This window comes from Peromyscus leucopus, chromosome 19 (assembly GCF_004664715.2).
Source record: "Peromyscus leucopus breed LL Stock chromosome 19, UCI_PerLeu_2.1, whole genome shotgun sequence".
In the NCBI taxonomy this organism is placed as follows: Eukaryota; Metazoa; Chordata; class Mammalia; order Rodentia; family Cricetidae; genus Peromyscus; species Peromyscus leucopus.
Window position 1 is genome coordinate 30,456,072 of NC_051079.1, and position 15,612 is coordinate 30,471,683.

Genomic DNA, 15,612 nt, shown 5'->3' on the forward strand with positions numbered 1-15,612 from the left:
AGGGAAGAGTCACCCTTCACGTGCACATGCGTGGGCGGTAGAAACACAATGTCTAACAATCAGCCCTCTTGGTTTTTCTTTTAGAGTTTCCTTAGATCAGCACAGAACACCTGCTGTCCATTTTAAAGAGACGCTGGCTAGATCGTAGTCCTGAAATAGACCTGTGTATTTGGTAATTTACTCAGGAGCCGGCAGAATTCTTACCACAAACACGTGCTTGAGCACCAAATTTATCACAAATAGGTTTGGCGTGGCTTTATAACCTTACCAGGTAGAGGCACACAGAAATATCATGCATCATCCCCACCTGAGTGGGAGTGCAGCTCCCTGCCTGCCTAGCCTGTGCCAGAGCACTCTGCCACATAGGAGCGGCTACGGAAAGAGGGCCTCCTCAGCTCACCGGTCTCTGGGATGAGCATGCTATTTTGCTTGCAGAGGCCTGCCAGGACCAGGGCCACCAGTGTTAGCTGTACCTCCCCTCTTCTGCTTCATTAGAAATTCAATTTGACCAATGACCGTTTCGGATGCATTATGAGCAACAGGAATCTGGTTCATTGGAAATCCACTTCTTGATTCCTTTTTCACCACATTATTTTTGCAAAATAACTCCCAGCCCGGAAAATGACTTCAACCTGCTGCCTGAAGGGTACATTTATTTATTTGTTCACTGGTGCAGGGGGAAGACTGAGCTAAATCAAATGAGAGGCATGCACGTGTGCCTGGAAGGATAATTTTAGATCCAGTTCCAAAGCAGATTCTAATTCAAACGTGCCCCTGTTACTTAGACCCATGCGGAGATGTTACCGGCTCCACAAAATGCCATCAAATGACTTGAGATTTGCCAGTGGTAGGAGCGACTGCAGCTGCAGCGGCTCCCTTTCTGAGAGAAGCAGGAGGAAGAGGGACGGGTTATTAGGAGTAGCATGTGAGAGTGCAAGGAAAGCAGATGGGAAAACCAGGGCGACAGACTACGGGCTGCAAATTCGGCAAGGCTGCAGGCCATTCTCGTTGCAGGCAGGGCACCTGAGGGCTCGATAGGACTCCTTGAACCTGTTAGCCAGCATTGAGAACTTGCTGCCATGGCACAGAGAGCAGGTGGCGATGCCCGACCCCTGGCAGTGGAGACAGCTGTCCTCAGGGACCAACCCATCCTGCAAGAGACAAGTCAGGCTTCCAGTTAGACCAGTGACTCAAGCCTACCGTTTTCACAGAGATCAAAACAGGGCTAGGTCTTGGCAAAGACCGGAGCAGAATTGGAGAAAATGTTTCCCATCGATGCAAATGAGGGAAATGGCCAGGATACAGAATGGCAATTTCATCAGAGAGGATTTCTCAGATGAACATCATGAGTGCAACATCTTCTGCCACCACATCTGGCCTTCTTCACCTCTCTGCTCTTGATCACCCTTGTTCCCAACTGATACAAGCTCCATAAAGGGAAGACATGACTTTTCTCCCTGCCAGACAGAGTGACAAGCCTGTGTAACAAACCTCAGCAGGTGCTCAAAGAAACCAGGCGCTTCCTCCCCAAGGCTTTCCTGAGTCTCGTTCAAGGCACCCTCACAAGAGTCCAGTGCATACCATCACCCGAGTGTGGTAGGAAAATGCCCTAGGGAGAGGCTACCTGGCAGTGTCAGACACATGGCCTGGAAGAAGAGGAGGCAGGTTTTGATCCTTTGGAACGGAGCACCGGACTCCACATAACCCCTCCTTGTGGTTGTCCACTACCAGGTGTTCAAGAAGGGATGTTTTCTGCAATTGGCAGGCAGGGTGAGTGAATGAGTTAGCTCTGAGTTCTTCTAATATTTTATTCTCTCTGAGAGCTGTGGAAGGCCCAATGATTAAAAGTCCTCATCTGAGATGGCAGGGTAAAGGCTCATGGAGTCCCACTCCTACGTGAGAAGTTACTGGCAACTGATGGCTGCTGGGGAAAGAAGAGCCAATTTTCTTCAGGAATTCGGCCCTTGAAAGGCGACCTGTGTTCAGGTAGATGGTCCCACACCTGTATACTTACAGGTAGCACTAAGTCGACTCAATGTTTTTTGTTTTTTGTTTTACTTCAGGGCTGAGGACCGAACCCAGGGCCTTGCGCTTGCTAGGCAAGCACTCTACCACTGAGCTAGATCCCCAACCTCAGTGTTTTTTCTTTAAGAGAGAAAGATTGTGAAGTAAGGAGGGAAAGTTGAGGGGAGAGGTTGAAGGGTGGGAAATGGGGAGGGGATTAGATCAAAACACTTTACATATGGATAGGCATAGTAACACGCGCCTTTAATTCCCAGCACTCAGGAGCGGAAAAAGCAGGCAGATACTATGAGTTCAAGGCCAGCCTGTTCTACATAGCATGTTCCAGGCCAGCCAGAGCTACATAGTGAGACCCTATATCAAAAGAGAAAAAGAAAACATATTATATGTGTGTATGAAATTCTCAATAAGAAGAAAAACTCTGGCTGTGGAGTCAATAGACTAGAATGTGGAGGCTGATGTCTGATGCAGGCAGCCCAGCGGGACCCTTGGCTTAGCCTCTCCTACTCTCTCCCTCTACCTATAAAACAGGACTGGAAATGCCCACCCTCTGAGTCCTGGAATATTTAGCAAGGGAGCACGTGCAAACACAGTCTCCTGTCCCCTTACATATCCTAAGCTTTCCATAAAATCAGCCAATCGTCTCCTGTCTCCAGAAAATGCCCCTCGGCTATGTCTCGAGACAATATGTCTGAGACATCTCACAGAAATCAGCAATTTCACACTCTTTATAAACTGAATCTCCCGAGGAGCAGGCTGCAGACCAGACTGACTGCCAGGTCAACTTACTAACGAGCCTGTCCAGTTCAGCTTCTAAACATCCTTTCTCACCCATCTCAGGTTCTCCCACACCCGTGTTCCTAGCCCAGGTGCACTAACTCCAGTACAAAGTTACCCCTTCTTGTGAGACACTTTCTCCATTCAAGCCAATTGAGTTGCCTATCATCCTGACCATCTCAGGGAAAACAATTTGGCAAACCCTCTTAACAAATACTTTCTCTCCTGATGAAACCTCCTGATACGGCAAGAGTAACCTCAGCAGATCTAAAATATTTTTTTTTTTTTTTTAAATCTAAACCTCTCTTCTTTCACAGAGCTTCGGGCTCTTGTCCTGGGGCATGTCTACACAGCCCTGCCCATTCCCACCTGTTCCAGATGTCAGCTGTTCAGTTCCTTCTAAACAGACTTATCCACCCACGCTCGCCTTTCAGGAGCCCCACGCAGGGCTACCCCTCGAGACGCTGAGCCTTCCTGAGTCCATGACAGGAAGCTTCCCAGCTGCTTCATCCTCGCTTCCCAGACATCCAGAGTCACATTCAGAGCAGTGCCTGGCACAATTTTTCTTCACATGTTCGCCTTCCAGTAAACAAGCATAACCATGTGTGAGAAGCCCTCTTTTTCTTTTTTCTTTTCATTGAAAATAGATTATTAGCAGGGCGGTGGTGGTGCACGCCTATAATCACAGCACTTGGGAGGCAGAAGCAGGTGAATCTCTGGGAGTTCCAGGCCAGTCTGGCCTACAGAGTGAGTTCCAGGACAGCCAAGGCTACATAGAGAAACCCTGTCTTGAAAAATAAAACAACAACAAAAAAATAAAATAAAATAAATTATTTTCTTTCTCATACAATATATCCCGATTATAGTGTTCCCTCCCTCAACTCCTCTCATTTCCAACCCACCTCCACTCCCCTCTGGATCCACTCCTTTCTGTCTCTCCTCAGAAAAGAACAGGCTTCTAAGAGATAACAACAAAACATGACAAAATAAAATAATAAAAGATAAAACAAAAACTATTACAAGTCAACTCAACAGAAGAAAAAAAGCCCTAAGTACAGGCACAAGAATCAGAGGAACCCTCTTAAAATTCTTCTCAAAATATTTAGCTCCTGGTATAAAACATAGCTGCACAGCACAGTTTAGGCTCAAGAGCCTAGCAGAGCCTCTCAATTCACTTCCTACTCTGGTATGTCATTCTATGTGCTCCCTGCAGACACGCAGGCTTGCACAGCTCTGAAGACGGTGACCAGCACAAAGCCAGAATCTGCAGAGCAAAGTGCCTGTGATCATGACATTGGCACGTGGACCTAATTTGACTGCTGTCTCTAGTGACCTCTGGCGAGTTATTGACCTCTCCAAGCCTCAGTTTCCCCAGGTGCAGAGTAAGACATGCTCCAAGAGGTTTTTTTTTTTTTTTTTTTTTTTTTTTGGTTTTTCGAGACAGGGTTTCTCTGTGTAGCTTTGCGCCTTTCCTGGAGCTCACTTGGTAGCCCAGGCTGGCCTCGAACTCAGAGATCCGCCTGGCTGTGCCTCCCGAGTGCTGGAATTAAAGGCGTGCGCCACCAACACCCGGCGCTCCAAGAGGTTTTTACGAGAATGAAAAGAACTATTGTGTGGACAAACACTGAGAATAGTAGCTGGCCCTCCCAGGCCTTCCGCAATCAGTAGCTATTGCTGTTATTATTGTCTTACGATCTCAAAAATGAGATCGCTGCATGAAGCATTAAAGCACCCGGAGATTTACAGTTACAATCTCACCAAGCACAGAACCAGAATTCTCCCCCTGCACATTATTCTTCTCCTTTGCTTTTGGAGTCCACAGAGGTTCAAGGTGGCCCGGCTTTCCGCCTTGCTCTACAGTTTCATCAGGATCTCTCTTCCCAGTTACATATAGCAGAGCAAAGTGTCTCTTAGCCAGAAGGGTCTCCTTGATGTTCTTTGACCCTCTCTTTTAGAATAAAACTTGTCTGGGCATTCATTACACCAGGGATTGAACAAACAAATAGTAATTTAAAAAGGAGTTTAAAGGACAGACAAGGAAAGCGTAACCTTTCCCGGCAACCTTCTGCCACACAACTGTGCCCTCGTTTACAGCGCTACAGAAAAAGAAGCTCTGGATTCTTCCAAATTGAATTGAAAGGTAATTGTCACACGGAGCCTGCCATTGCTTTTCTTTCGGGGCTATGGGGTGACCTGCACCTTCCTATTTCTTACTCTCTTCTGTGTGTGTGTGTTGGGGGGTCCCTCCAAGTTAAAACACAATAGGAAAAATAATGGAATGAATGTATAAAGAGGAAAAGTGATGTTCACAATGTTCGGGTTGTCATCTGCTGGCATGCTAGGTTCTGCATACTTCTTGCAGAAGACGAGGAAAGCAAAGCAATAGTGGGGTATTTCTTACCAGCTAATGCTTGGTTCCAAATCCCATTATGTTTTCCACACACAGACAATATTGACTGAACATCAGTTATATACCAGGCTTTTTTTTTTTTAACGTGAGAACTGCAGTGTTGCATCCAACATGAATACATCTCCTGCCTTTGCGGAGATCAAATCCTGGTAAGTATGAGCAAATCTTAATCACATAATCACAAAAATGAAAGTAAAGTTGCAACTGTGAAGAGGCGTACAGGTTCTGATGGGTTTATTCTGAGTATGTTATCCTCATGGGAGCCATCAAGATATCAGGAACTAAAGGCAAGAGGATGCAAGACCTGGGGCGTGAAGAGGGGATCTGCCTCTGGCCAGAGAGTGGACAGAACCTATGAGAGATGGACAGATGGACAGTGGAAGGAGGAGAGGGAGCAAGGGCATGAGAGATGTGTGCCAGATAAAACCAGAGAGGCCAGCACTGGCCGGGAAACCCGGGGCTTTCTAAAACACATGAAGAGATTTGGTTTTATCCCAGGCAATGGAACAAACACCATTGAATGCTCTGAGGGGCTGAAGGGCTAGGAAGGGAGTGACCGAAACAGAGATTCTCATTTCAAAAGCACTGCATTGGGTGTGAGATCAGCTCCAAGTGTGGATGTGACCCAAGCTTCAGGAGCCTTTTTCTGAAGTCCAAGAGGCTTATGTTCTTTCTGGTGGTGGGGATGGAGCAGGAGAGGAAGAGAGAAGATAGATTTTAAAAGGCAATGTGGAGAGTTAGGCAGCCATGTAAGGTAGAGAGATGAGAGCAGAGAGACCTGTCGCCTTGGCCTAAGGTCATCACTCAAAACTGGCCATGACTTTTCTATTCTCTTTACCTCAGTCCTCCCAGAGCAGGGGCATCATTCAGGTCCCCAAAGCCCTTCTCCCATTTTCCAGTCCAACTCATGGGATATTAGAGTGAGTCCCACAGAAACAAAGTTTGCATCCAAGGAACCCTGGAGTGCTCACAGCAACATGTGACTCAACTGTTTACTTTCAGCATATTGCAAAGATTCAGTATATTGCAGTCCATAAGAAAAGGCAGAGCTGGGGCTGGATGTAGGTCAATTGGTAGAGTGCTTGCCTAGCATGCAGGAAGCCCTGGGTTCAATGTCCAGCACCATATGAACCTAGTGCAGTGGCACACATATCTGTAATCCCGGCACTCTGGAGGCAGATGTAAAGGGTCAAGGACAAGATCATCCTTAGCTATGTTGGGAGTCTGAGGCCAGCTTGAGCTGTAGACCCTTTCTCAGGAAAATAAATAAATAAAATAGAACAGAGCTGATTTTTTTTCCATCTCTAAAACCCAGTGTTCATAAGTTCATTGAAGCAACAGATTCCTAATCAGATATGAAAAGAAGTCATCAAAAAATTACAAATATTTAAAATAGGAATTTATAAGCATGACTATAATAATATATAATATAGAAGAAATGTGAATTTATATTAAGACTATGCCATTACAAGCCCATAGACTTTAAAACCCCATCACACTTCAACAAGTATTGTAAGTGTTGCTGTTCAAAAATGTTTAGGGAGGTATTGCAGAAGCAGAGCAGTCTGCAGGCTATTGCTGCAGGCCAGCCTGGGGCGATCAGTGGTGCTGACACACCTGTGTGTGCTGATTATGGAGAAATGTGCCTTCGGTCTCCGGCAGGGGACTGTCGTTTTGCTCCCTGTCTCCATCGTTTTCTCCTGTGCTCATCAGAGCCTCTTCTTCTGCAGCCTCTTCCTTCTGGAGGATTTTCCTCATGAAGTCCCTTTTGTCCATCGGGGTTCGGATGATTTTCAGGTTGTTTGTATAGATGATTATCTTCCCAAAGTCTATAATAGGTGGAGGCTAGAGAAACAGAGAGTGAGCGTCAGCAGTCACCAAACTCAGGGTTGCGGAGCCTGTTCAATGCCCTGTCCAAGAAACAGAAGAGAAGGGCTGTGCACTCATCCAACCTGTGACTCATCCCACCCAAGGCTTCCTTCCAAGGTTCATGTATTCTTTCTAAAAAGTAAGAAGGGTCACTTTCCTTCTTGCTGAGGATGGGAACCAAGGGAGTTTGAACCACTCGGAGGGCAAGACTGTAGAGGTCAGAATCCAGAGCTTCTGGTCCCACCAGAACAGCCAGGACACCCCAGGACAGCCAGTGCAGAGCTGGGCACAGGCAAAGGGATTATTTAGTCTTATACAAATTTTTCTCCATTTGTCTATGCATAAATAACACTATCTCGTACCACTTACTGAACACTATTTGTGTGCCAGACATCATGCTAAGCATTTTGCTGACATCACTTCCCTACCAAACATCCATGTGAAGTAAATGCTATGGTATCCACACTCTACAAGTAAGGAGTAAGTCTCAGTGGGGTCAAGTACCTCACTAAGGTAACAGAGTGACTTGGAAACTGTGACTGGGATTCAAACCTAATATCTTTCTTTTTTTTTAATTTTAGATTCATTCTTTTTACTTTATGTGTATGAGTATTTTGCTTACACATATGTGTGTGCACCTCATACACGTTTGTTGCCTGCAGAGGTCAGATGAGGACATTGCATCCCCTAGAACTGGAGTTATGAGCACCAAGTGGGTGCTGGGAACTGAACTTGGTGCCGCTGCATGAGCAGCAAGTGCTTTTAACCATTGAGCCAACTCTCCAGTCCCCAACGCCCATATGCCCATATTCTTTGTTTCCTTTCTTCCTTTATCTCTTTCCTTCCTTCTTTCTTTAGATGGGGTCTTACTACATAGCCTTGGTGCCTGAAACTCACTATGCAAACCAGACTGGCCTCAAACTCATAAAGATCTACTTGCATCTGCTCACAAGTGCTGGGATTAAAGGCGTATACCACTATGCCTGTTTTCCAAACTCCCATGTTCTTTTGTTTTGTTTTGTTTTGTTTTGTTTTTTTGTTTGTTTTTTGAGAGAGGATTTCTCTGTGTAGTTTTGGTGCCTGTCCTGGATCTCGCTCTGTAGACCAGGCTGGCCTCGAACTCACAGAGATCTGCCTGCCTCTGCCTTCTGAGTGCTGGGATTAAAGGCGTGTGCCGCCACCCCTGCCGCCTGGCTTCAAACTCCCATATTCTTAACACCTATACTGCACTATTCACAAGCATTCCTTTCTTCCCACATATATCTCTATATATCATATATATCAAATTGCAACAGATATGTCAGTAAATATACCGTCATAATCCATTTTTGTTATTCAAATAATATGGACTATTTTATGTCAATATACTTCCAAACAATCATCATTATTAGCTAATGTCTCCTACTATGGTTTTACCATGTGTTACCTAATGCTTTGCTCATGGGGGGAAAAAAGGCAATGCTATAGTACACTAAAGAAGCTGGATGGAGGACAGGGATGTAAGATTGTAGCTTGGTGGCAGAGAATTGGCCAAGCATATGTGAGGCCTTGGGTTCAGAGAGTCCAGAATGCAGAGGAGGGAAGAGAAGGAGAAGAAAGGGGGAGGAGGAAGAGGAGGAAGAGGAGGTGGAACAGGAGAGGGAAAGACAACCAGAAGAGTAAATGCTCAGGTACCACTTGACCAGGAACACACAGTTCTGCCCAGCTACACAGTCTGGAAGGAAACAGTCTTGGAGTCCAGATCTGATGTCTACTAGTTACAAGGTGCAGGACAGTCACGCACTCTGATGCACTCCATTTTGGTCATCTGCTTGCGTCTTGACATCCAGCTGGTAGGCACTTGCACAGACAAGCTAGTTCCTTAAATGCAAAAGTACTTCCACACTGGTAGTACACAGATGTGCTGAAACTCCTGGGTCCTGCCACACATTATCCATTCTCCCTACTGGGGGCTTCCAGCATTGTCAAGCTCAATAATTTAAGAGTTAATGCTAGCTGGGCATGGTGGTGGTGCACGCCTTTAATCCCAACACTCTGGAAGCAGAGGCAGGTGGATTTCTGTGAGTCTGAGGCCACAGTTCCAGGACAGCCCAGGCTACACAGAAAGACCCTGTCTCGACACACCCCCAAAGGGTTAATGCTTAAGACACCAAGCTCTAGGGCCCTTCCTGACTTCTGTGCTGGCCTTATTCCCATGATTACATATTTTTACTCTACTACCTAAGAATGATATCACCTTATGGAGATGATATGAAAGATACAGAAAAATGGGGTTTGCAAAAGTTTTTGATAATATGCAAGTGTGGGCGTCATCACTGCTGTTATTAAAAACAACTTTTCAATAATGTATGCACACTCATGCTGTACAGCCAAACACCCCAGCATGGAATATTTTTCCTGACTCTAAAACTATATAAACGCAGTCTACTTAAATGATGCCACAGTTCAACACTCTCATATTTAAAGTATTCAGTTGGACTCTAACACGAGGAAGATGTCAGCATTCAGACTCCTGCAAACAGCCATGGGCTTTTCAATGATTACTTAGGCCACAGGTTTCCTGTCTGGCCCTCTTTTCTCCCTCTTCAAGGGATCCTGTAGCAGATTCCATTTCCTATTGTTTTATGCACACTGGATTCCCATTTCACACTCTGGACTATCAGTTTCTGGCATCGGGAGATAAGGGCGGTAGTACTTTTGGAAGGTTCTGTTTCTACTTCCTGTAACAGCCAAAAGGTTCAGTTACCAGGAAGTTTCCTCACATCTAGGGCTCTTTTCTTTCAGTTTCTTCTCTTGAAGACTAAACTCTCAGTGTGCTCAAAGAATGGATGATCACATGCTTCTACTCCCTGCCCCTAAAGCGGTCAACATCTAATATTTTTTACTCCGAAGATGAAGGGTCCTGATCATTCTGAATGTGTGTTTAACTTCAGTCCTCTTGCCAGCCAGATTCCCCGCTGTGTCTGAGCAAATTCTCTGGGTGTAACTGAAGTTTACGAGGTCTGGGTACATCAAGCTGCCTGTGAGGAAAATCCACTCTTGTGGTACAGAGGGCCAGATGGAGTCAAGAACCCTTTAGCTTTTTGTATATTGTCTAGAATGGCAGTTTACATGGGAAAGTATCTGTATCCGTGCTGGTTTCTGTAGCCACATGCCTAGAGACAGTTATCCAGACACCAATGAATGCAGAGAGGTCCTGTTAGATACTAGAAACTCAATGGGCTTTGGAGTCAGGGAAACCCAATTCTAATTTTATTCAAATGTTATTTGATGACTATGTTAGATGGACAGGTTATTTTAAGCTGTAAACCCTGTTAAATGTCTATTTTCCCAATTTGAAAATTTCTTTCTCATTGAAACATTTTAAGTATGAGATCATTTAATACATATAAATTGGATGTTTAGTAAATGTTATTTCCCTTCCTTTCCCTGTCCACAATTTCATGAACCCTACACATTTCAGTGAGTTTTTATTCCTTAATGTATTTTTATTATCTAGCATCACCTTGTCTAACTATCACATAAAATACAAGGTAGACTCAACATTTCCTTAAGAACTTGTTCATCACTGAAATAGTAGGAACCATTTGCTAAACATATATAGGGTGCCAGGCACTTTGCAGGAATTATCTATTTTAATCATCTTAATAGCCCTCCTAAGAAGGCATTCCTGTTATTCCCAGGCCAAGATGATGACGCTGGGTCTCAACAAAGTAGAAAAAAAAAGTAAAATTGAAAATCAAGTGTAGTTCTTTCTCGTGACCACATGATGAGATGATCAGACGCTGAGGCGGTCGAGAGCTCAGCGTGAGTTTTGTCAGATTCTATTCTACAAGAAGTGGTAATAGGTAGTCTGACTTTTTTTTTTTTTTTTTTTTTATTTTTTTTTTTTTGTACTAAAAAATTGGACTTTTGTAAATGCCAGAGCCCATGATTTGTTTTTATTATTACAATTAGAGTAAAATAACCCGTAACATACGGTTTTCTATTTTAACCATTTATGAGTGTAGAGTTCCCTGGTCTTCACATTGTTGTACAACATTTATCTTCAGAAGTTTATCTCCCCAAACTGAAATGCTGAATCCATAACCAGCAACACCTTCTTCTCTACCCCTAGCCTGACAACCACCATCTTCTTTTGGTCTCCATTGACCTGTGCCATAAGTACATCATGTAGCTGTAATGGTACAGGTTTGCCTGATTGTGCATGTCTTATTTCACGTAGCCTAATGTGTTCATGCTTCCTCCATGTTGAAGCACATCAACATTTCCTAAGGTGTTGTAATATTCCATTATGTGTTTGTACCACTTCTTGCGTAGCCATTCATCAACTGATGAACATGTAAGTTGTTTCCACCTTTAATTGATTGTGGATTTCTGTGAATAGTGATGTACAGATATCTGAGTTCCAAACACTTAAGTGAATCACTGCACTTAACTGCAACCCATCACGCTACCATAGGCAGCATTTATGAGGGGTTAATTTACAGCTCCATCTGCTGTTGGCAAGTCATGAAGTCCCAGCTTTTGTTTCCTTGTTGTTCAGGAATACCATCCTGAACTGTTGGATGTAGGTGGGCTGCACAGGTCCATTATGGTCCCTGTCACACTCAGAGCCTGATGACAGTGGGATGTGGCCATTGGTAGAACAACAGAGAAGGCAAGGCATAATGAGACCAAATAGGAATCCAAAATGTTCTCTGGAATATTTGTGTTCTAATCTGGCTTTGTAAATCTATGTCAAATCATTCTTACATTGCCAAAGTTGGCATATGAATTATAAATTACCATGACTTGTATGAACTATGCCTTTATTAAATCTCACTTCCAAGTAAGATACCGTTACAAAGGACTATTGTAAGCACAAAGCATATCTAAGTACTTAGGACACAAATAAGTATTACCAACATCATCATCGTTATTACTATGTAATGAACTCGTTTGTTAAAAAGGAACATGCCATAGAGATTAAAGTATGGAAAACCAGGGGATCCAGATTCCTATTCTGACTCAACACCTTAGATTTTCTATAATGATGTGTGATCTTTAATCAACTTGGCACATAATTTTCCTCCTTCACAAAATAGAAATGATCACACCTTGCCTTTTTCCCCTTGAGAATGCAGTAAATAAAGAGCATGATGGTCATAGAAGACAATCCATGGCAGCACTTTATAACACATAAAACATTCCACTAACATAAGGGATTTTCACTCTCAACTTCATACAAAAATGAAACCTGGTATTAGTTTTGATAACTGTGAATATTACAATTATCTTTTTGCCAATATCAACAAGTCCAAAACATGTACCTGTAATACCTATTTTCTTAGGAAAAGAACAACAAAAATGATTAAAAATATTATCTGAAAAAACACATCCAAAATGAGGACATATCATGGTGTAGTTACCATTAATAACTTAGGTACATTAAATAATTGTATGTACTCCTTAAGAGAAACAGCATTCATATTTTCACGGCCATGAGCACAAAGCCATCTCCTAAGATTCTAGAAATCATTGAGTATTTCCTATTTTGTTTTAGCTTAAAATAGAATCCTGCGGGAGCTTCTGGTTATCCCTGCCAGAGACACTAAGGAGACCCGCAGGAGGAGCTTGCGTCATTGAACTATTAGTTCAAATTTCTTCCCCAAGAAACACTTCCCCTGTTTGATTTACTGCTCACCATTTCTTCCCAGGATTCCAGCTACCCAGCGCTCGTATTAATGAGCACCAAAAAGGCAAAACTAAATAAATAGACCGACAATTTTAAAAAGCAGGCAGTAGGAAGGTGATAAGGAGGGAAAAAAAACAAGACACGGATAAAATACAGCAGAGTAATTGGCTGGAGCAAAATGGGTACCTTCAAATATCCAATTCTTTCAGGAAACGAAATGACCTACTGCTGCATAATTCTCTAAAACGACAGGCTGGCAACCTGAAAACCACGGCACCTCTATTTAATTTACACACGGAGGAAACTCAGCCAAAGACCCAATTACAGTGTGTTACCCTGGATGGAATTTGAACGTTGCTTATGCTCAGCACACTTTCCAATAGTAATCAACCTGCGTGTTTTGTCCAAAAAAAAAAAATATTATTCTAATAACAGCTCCCCATTTGATGAACCTACAGCTCTGGCCGGTAGCTGAACTTGAGCGAGATGCGTACCTGAAGCACTTGGGCATTTTGCTAGACACATATTTCAAGGAGCCTACCCTGTGAGCCCGTAACCTCACACAATACCAACCTTATGGTCATTCGCCTTGTAGTCATTGAACAGAGGCTGGCTCCCCGCCAGAGCGTAGGCACTGCCGTCCCTGAACACGCTGATCCTCTGAGCAGTCAGCTTAGGAGAGTACAATTGCGGCTTGGGGCCTTCCCCGACCCATAAACCCCATCCATTGGTTCAAGGGCCTCCTGGAGAAAACTGTGAGGGTATTCCTCTTTGGGTGACTCTAATTCCTGCCCATCCTCGAACACCTGCTTCAACACTCGGCCACTGTAGGAAGAGGAGATTTTAAATCGTACTTTTCTGGGTTTGTCGTCGCCCTTCTGATTCAGTTTCTTTTCCGGGTCCTCCATCAGCAGAAAGTTCTCGCCGTGGTCTCCAGGCTTCCCAGTAGCCAGTGGGAGGAGGCTCTGAGAAAAGGGCATTTTATTTTCTCTCCTCGTGCATATGATTAATTCAAGTTGTTTCTGGAGAATGCTCAATTACAGCAACTGACACCCACACATTAAATATTGATAGACCTCCTGAAAAGGCAGGTGATCGTGGGTATGTGGAGTGGCTGGAACAGAGGACAAAGTGAGTCTTCTTCCTGGTCTCAAACGTACCCCCAACTTCATTCAAGTTCTGGCTTTTCTTACTCTGGGGGTGAATACATTTATTACAATGATCAAGTACCAACTCTGTGAAGGTTAGACCCTGATCAATTAGCAATCACCTTGTTAACATTACCAAGACAACTATAATCTAGTGAGGAGGTTCAAGAACCTGTCCATGTGACTCTAAAGCCATGCCTGGCCCCCAGTTTTTCAGTGTCTTAGCAGGCTCAGGATACAAAGCAGTTTCTTGGGGTTTCTTCTTAGAAGAGGAAGAATCCAAGGGTCCAGAAGCTGAGGAACTGACTCAGTAGTTAAGAGCACCAGCTGCTCTTCCAAAGAACCCAGGTTTGGTTCCCAGCACCCATACAGTGCCTGATAACCATTTGTAACTCCAGTTCCAGGAGTTCTGACACCCTCTTCTCCCCTCCACAGGCGCCAGGCACACATGTGCCACACAGACATATGTGTAGGCAAAACACTCAAATATACAAGACACAAAATAGATAGATAGATAGATAGATAGATAGATAGATAGATAGATAGATAGATAGATAGATAAAAGTCTTCATGTGCAGCGGCTGCACTGGTCCCCACAGCCTAGCGGGACTTATCAAATTCCCATCTCTGAGACAGTGAATGAGATGGCCATCAGAGAAACCTGAGATGTGGGTCCTGTGAACAGTCCTCCAACCCTGTACAGAAAACAGGCCTAACGCATGTGAAATGATAACCTCGTGCTTAGGGAGCAAAATGGCCACTGATGAATCAGATGGCTGTTCTAGAAAGGGAATGCTCGCTGAAGAGATGAGAATACAAGGATGAAAAAGAAAGACTCTCTGAGTTGAGTCTAAAGGGCTGGTTTGGATCCGAGGAGCTGGAATGACGAGATAAAATCTTTCTATCTTTGCTAGCAGCACAAAGATTTATTTACTTGCCCAAGCTGAACTTTCATACTCCTCAGCCATTTCTATGGATTCTATCGCCAATACCCCATCTTGTAACTCAATTACATTATCCATTCCCATCCCTCCCTCCAAACCTGGCCATATCCTCCTCCCCATTCTCCTTCAAATTCAAGTGCTCTCTCTCTCTCTCTCTCTCTCTCTCTCTCTCTCTCTCTCTCTCTCTCTCTTTCTCATGCTCTCTCTTACTTTCTGTCTTTACTAATTGTTATTGCATGTGTGTATGTATATACATTATGTATTCCTAAATACAGTGTGTTCAGTCCATATAATGCTGCCCATACATATGGCTTTCAGGGCTGACCATTTGGTACTGGACAACCAATTGGTATGCTCCTCCCTGGGGAAGCCCACCTCTCCTGTACTCAGTTTTCTTCAGTTACCTATAGTTCTTTGTGTAGAGTTGAGACCTCATGGGCTTTTCTTCATTCAGTTTGGTGTGTTCATTGGTGTCATTCTTGCTCAGCTCACACTTGGGGGTGAGACTTTATGAATATAGTTTCTGATACTACTAAGAGACACCATCTCACAGCAAACTCCCTGGTCCTCTGGCTCTGCCATTTTCCCCACCCCTTCTTCCCTCATATTTTCTGAGCTTTAGGTGCAGGGGTGTTTTGTAGATGTATCCATTGGGACTGGACTCCAAAGCTGCATTCTGATTGGTTGTGGCTTTCTGTGGTGGTCTCTGTCTGCTGCAAAGAGAAGTTTCCTTGATGAGGGTTGAAGACTGAACTATCTGTGAGT

The 15,612-nt window shown here is 44.0% G+C and overlaps 1 protein-coding gene across 1 annotated transcript; it reads right to left on the reverse strand.

The window, feature by feature from the left end:
* Nucleotides 1-472: 472 nt before the first annotated feature.
* Nucleotides 473-13,663, reverse strand: Grxcr2 (glutaredoxin and cysteine rich domain containing 2). Its single transcript, XM_028881689.2, is given in 4 exon segments — nucleotides 473-1,151; nucleotides 6,827-7,054; nucleotides 13,329-13,456; nucleotides 13,459-13,663. Coding segments are annotated over 4 exon segments (744 nt in total). The 3' UTR covers nucleotides 473-968.
* Nucleotides 13,664-15,612: the final 1,949 nt, after the last annotated feature.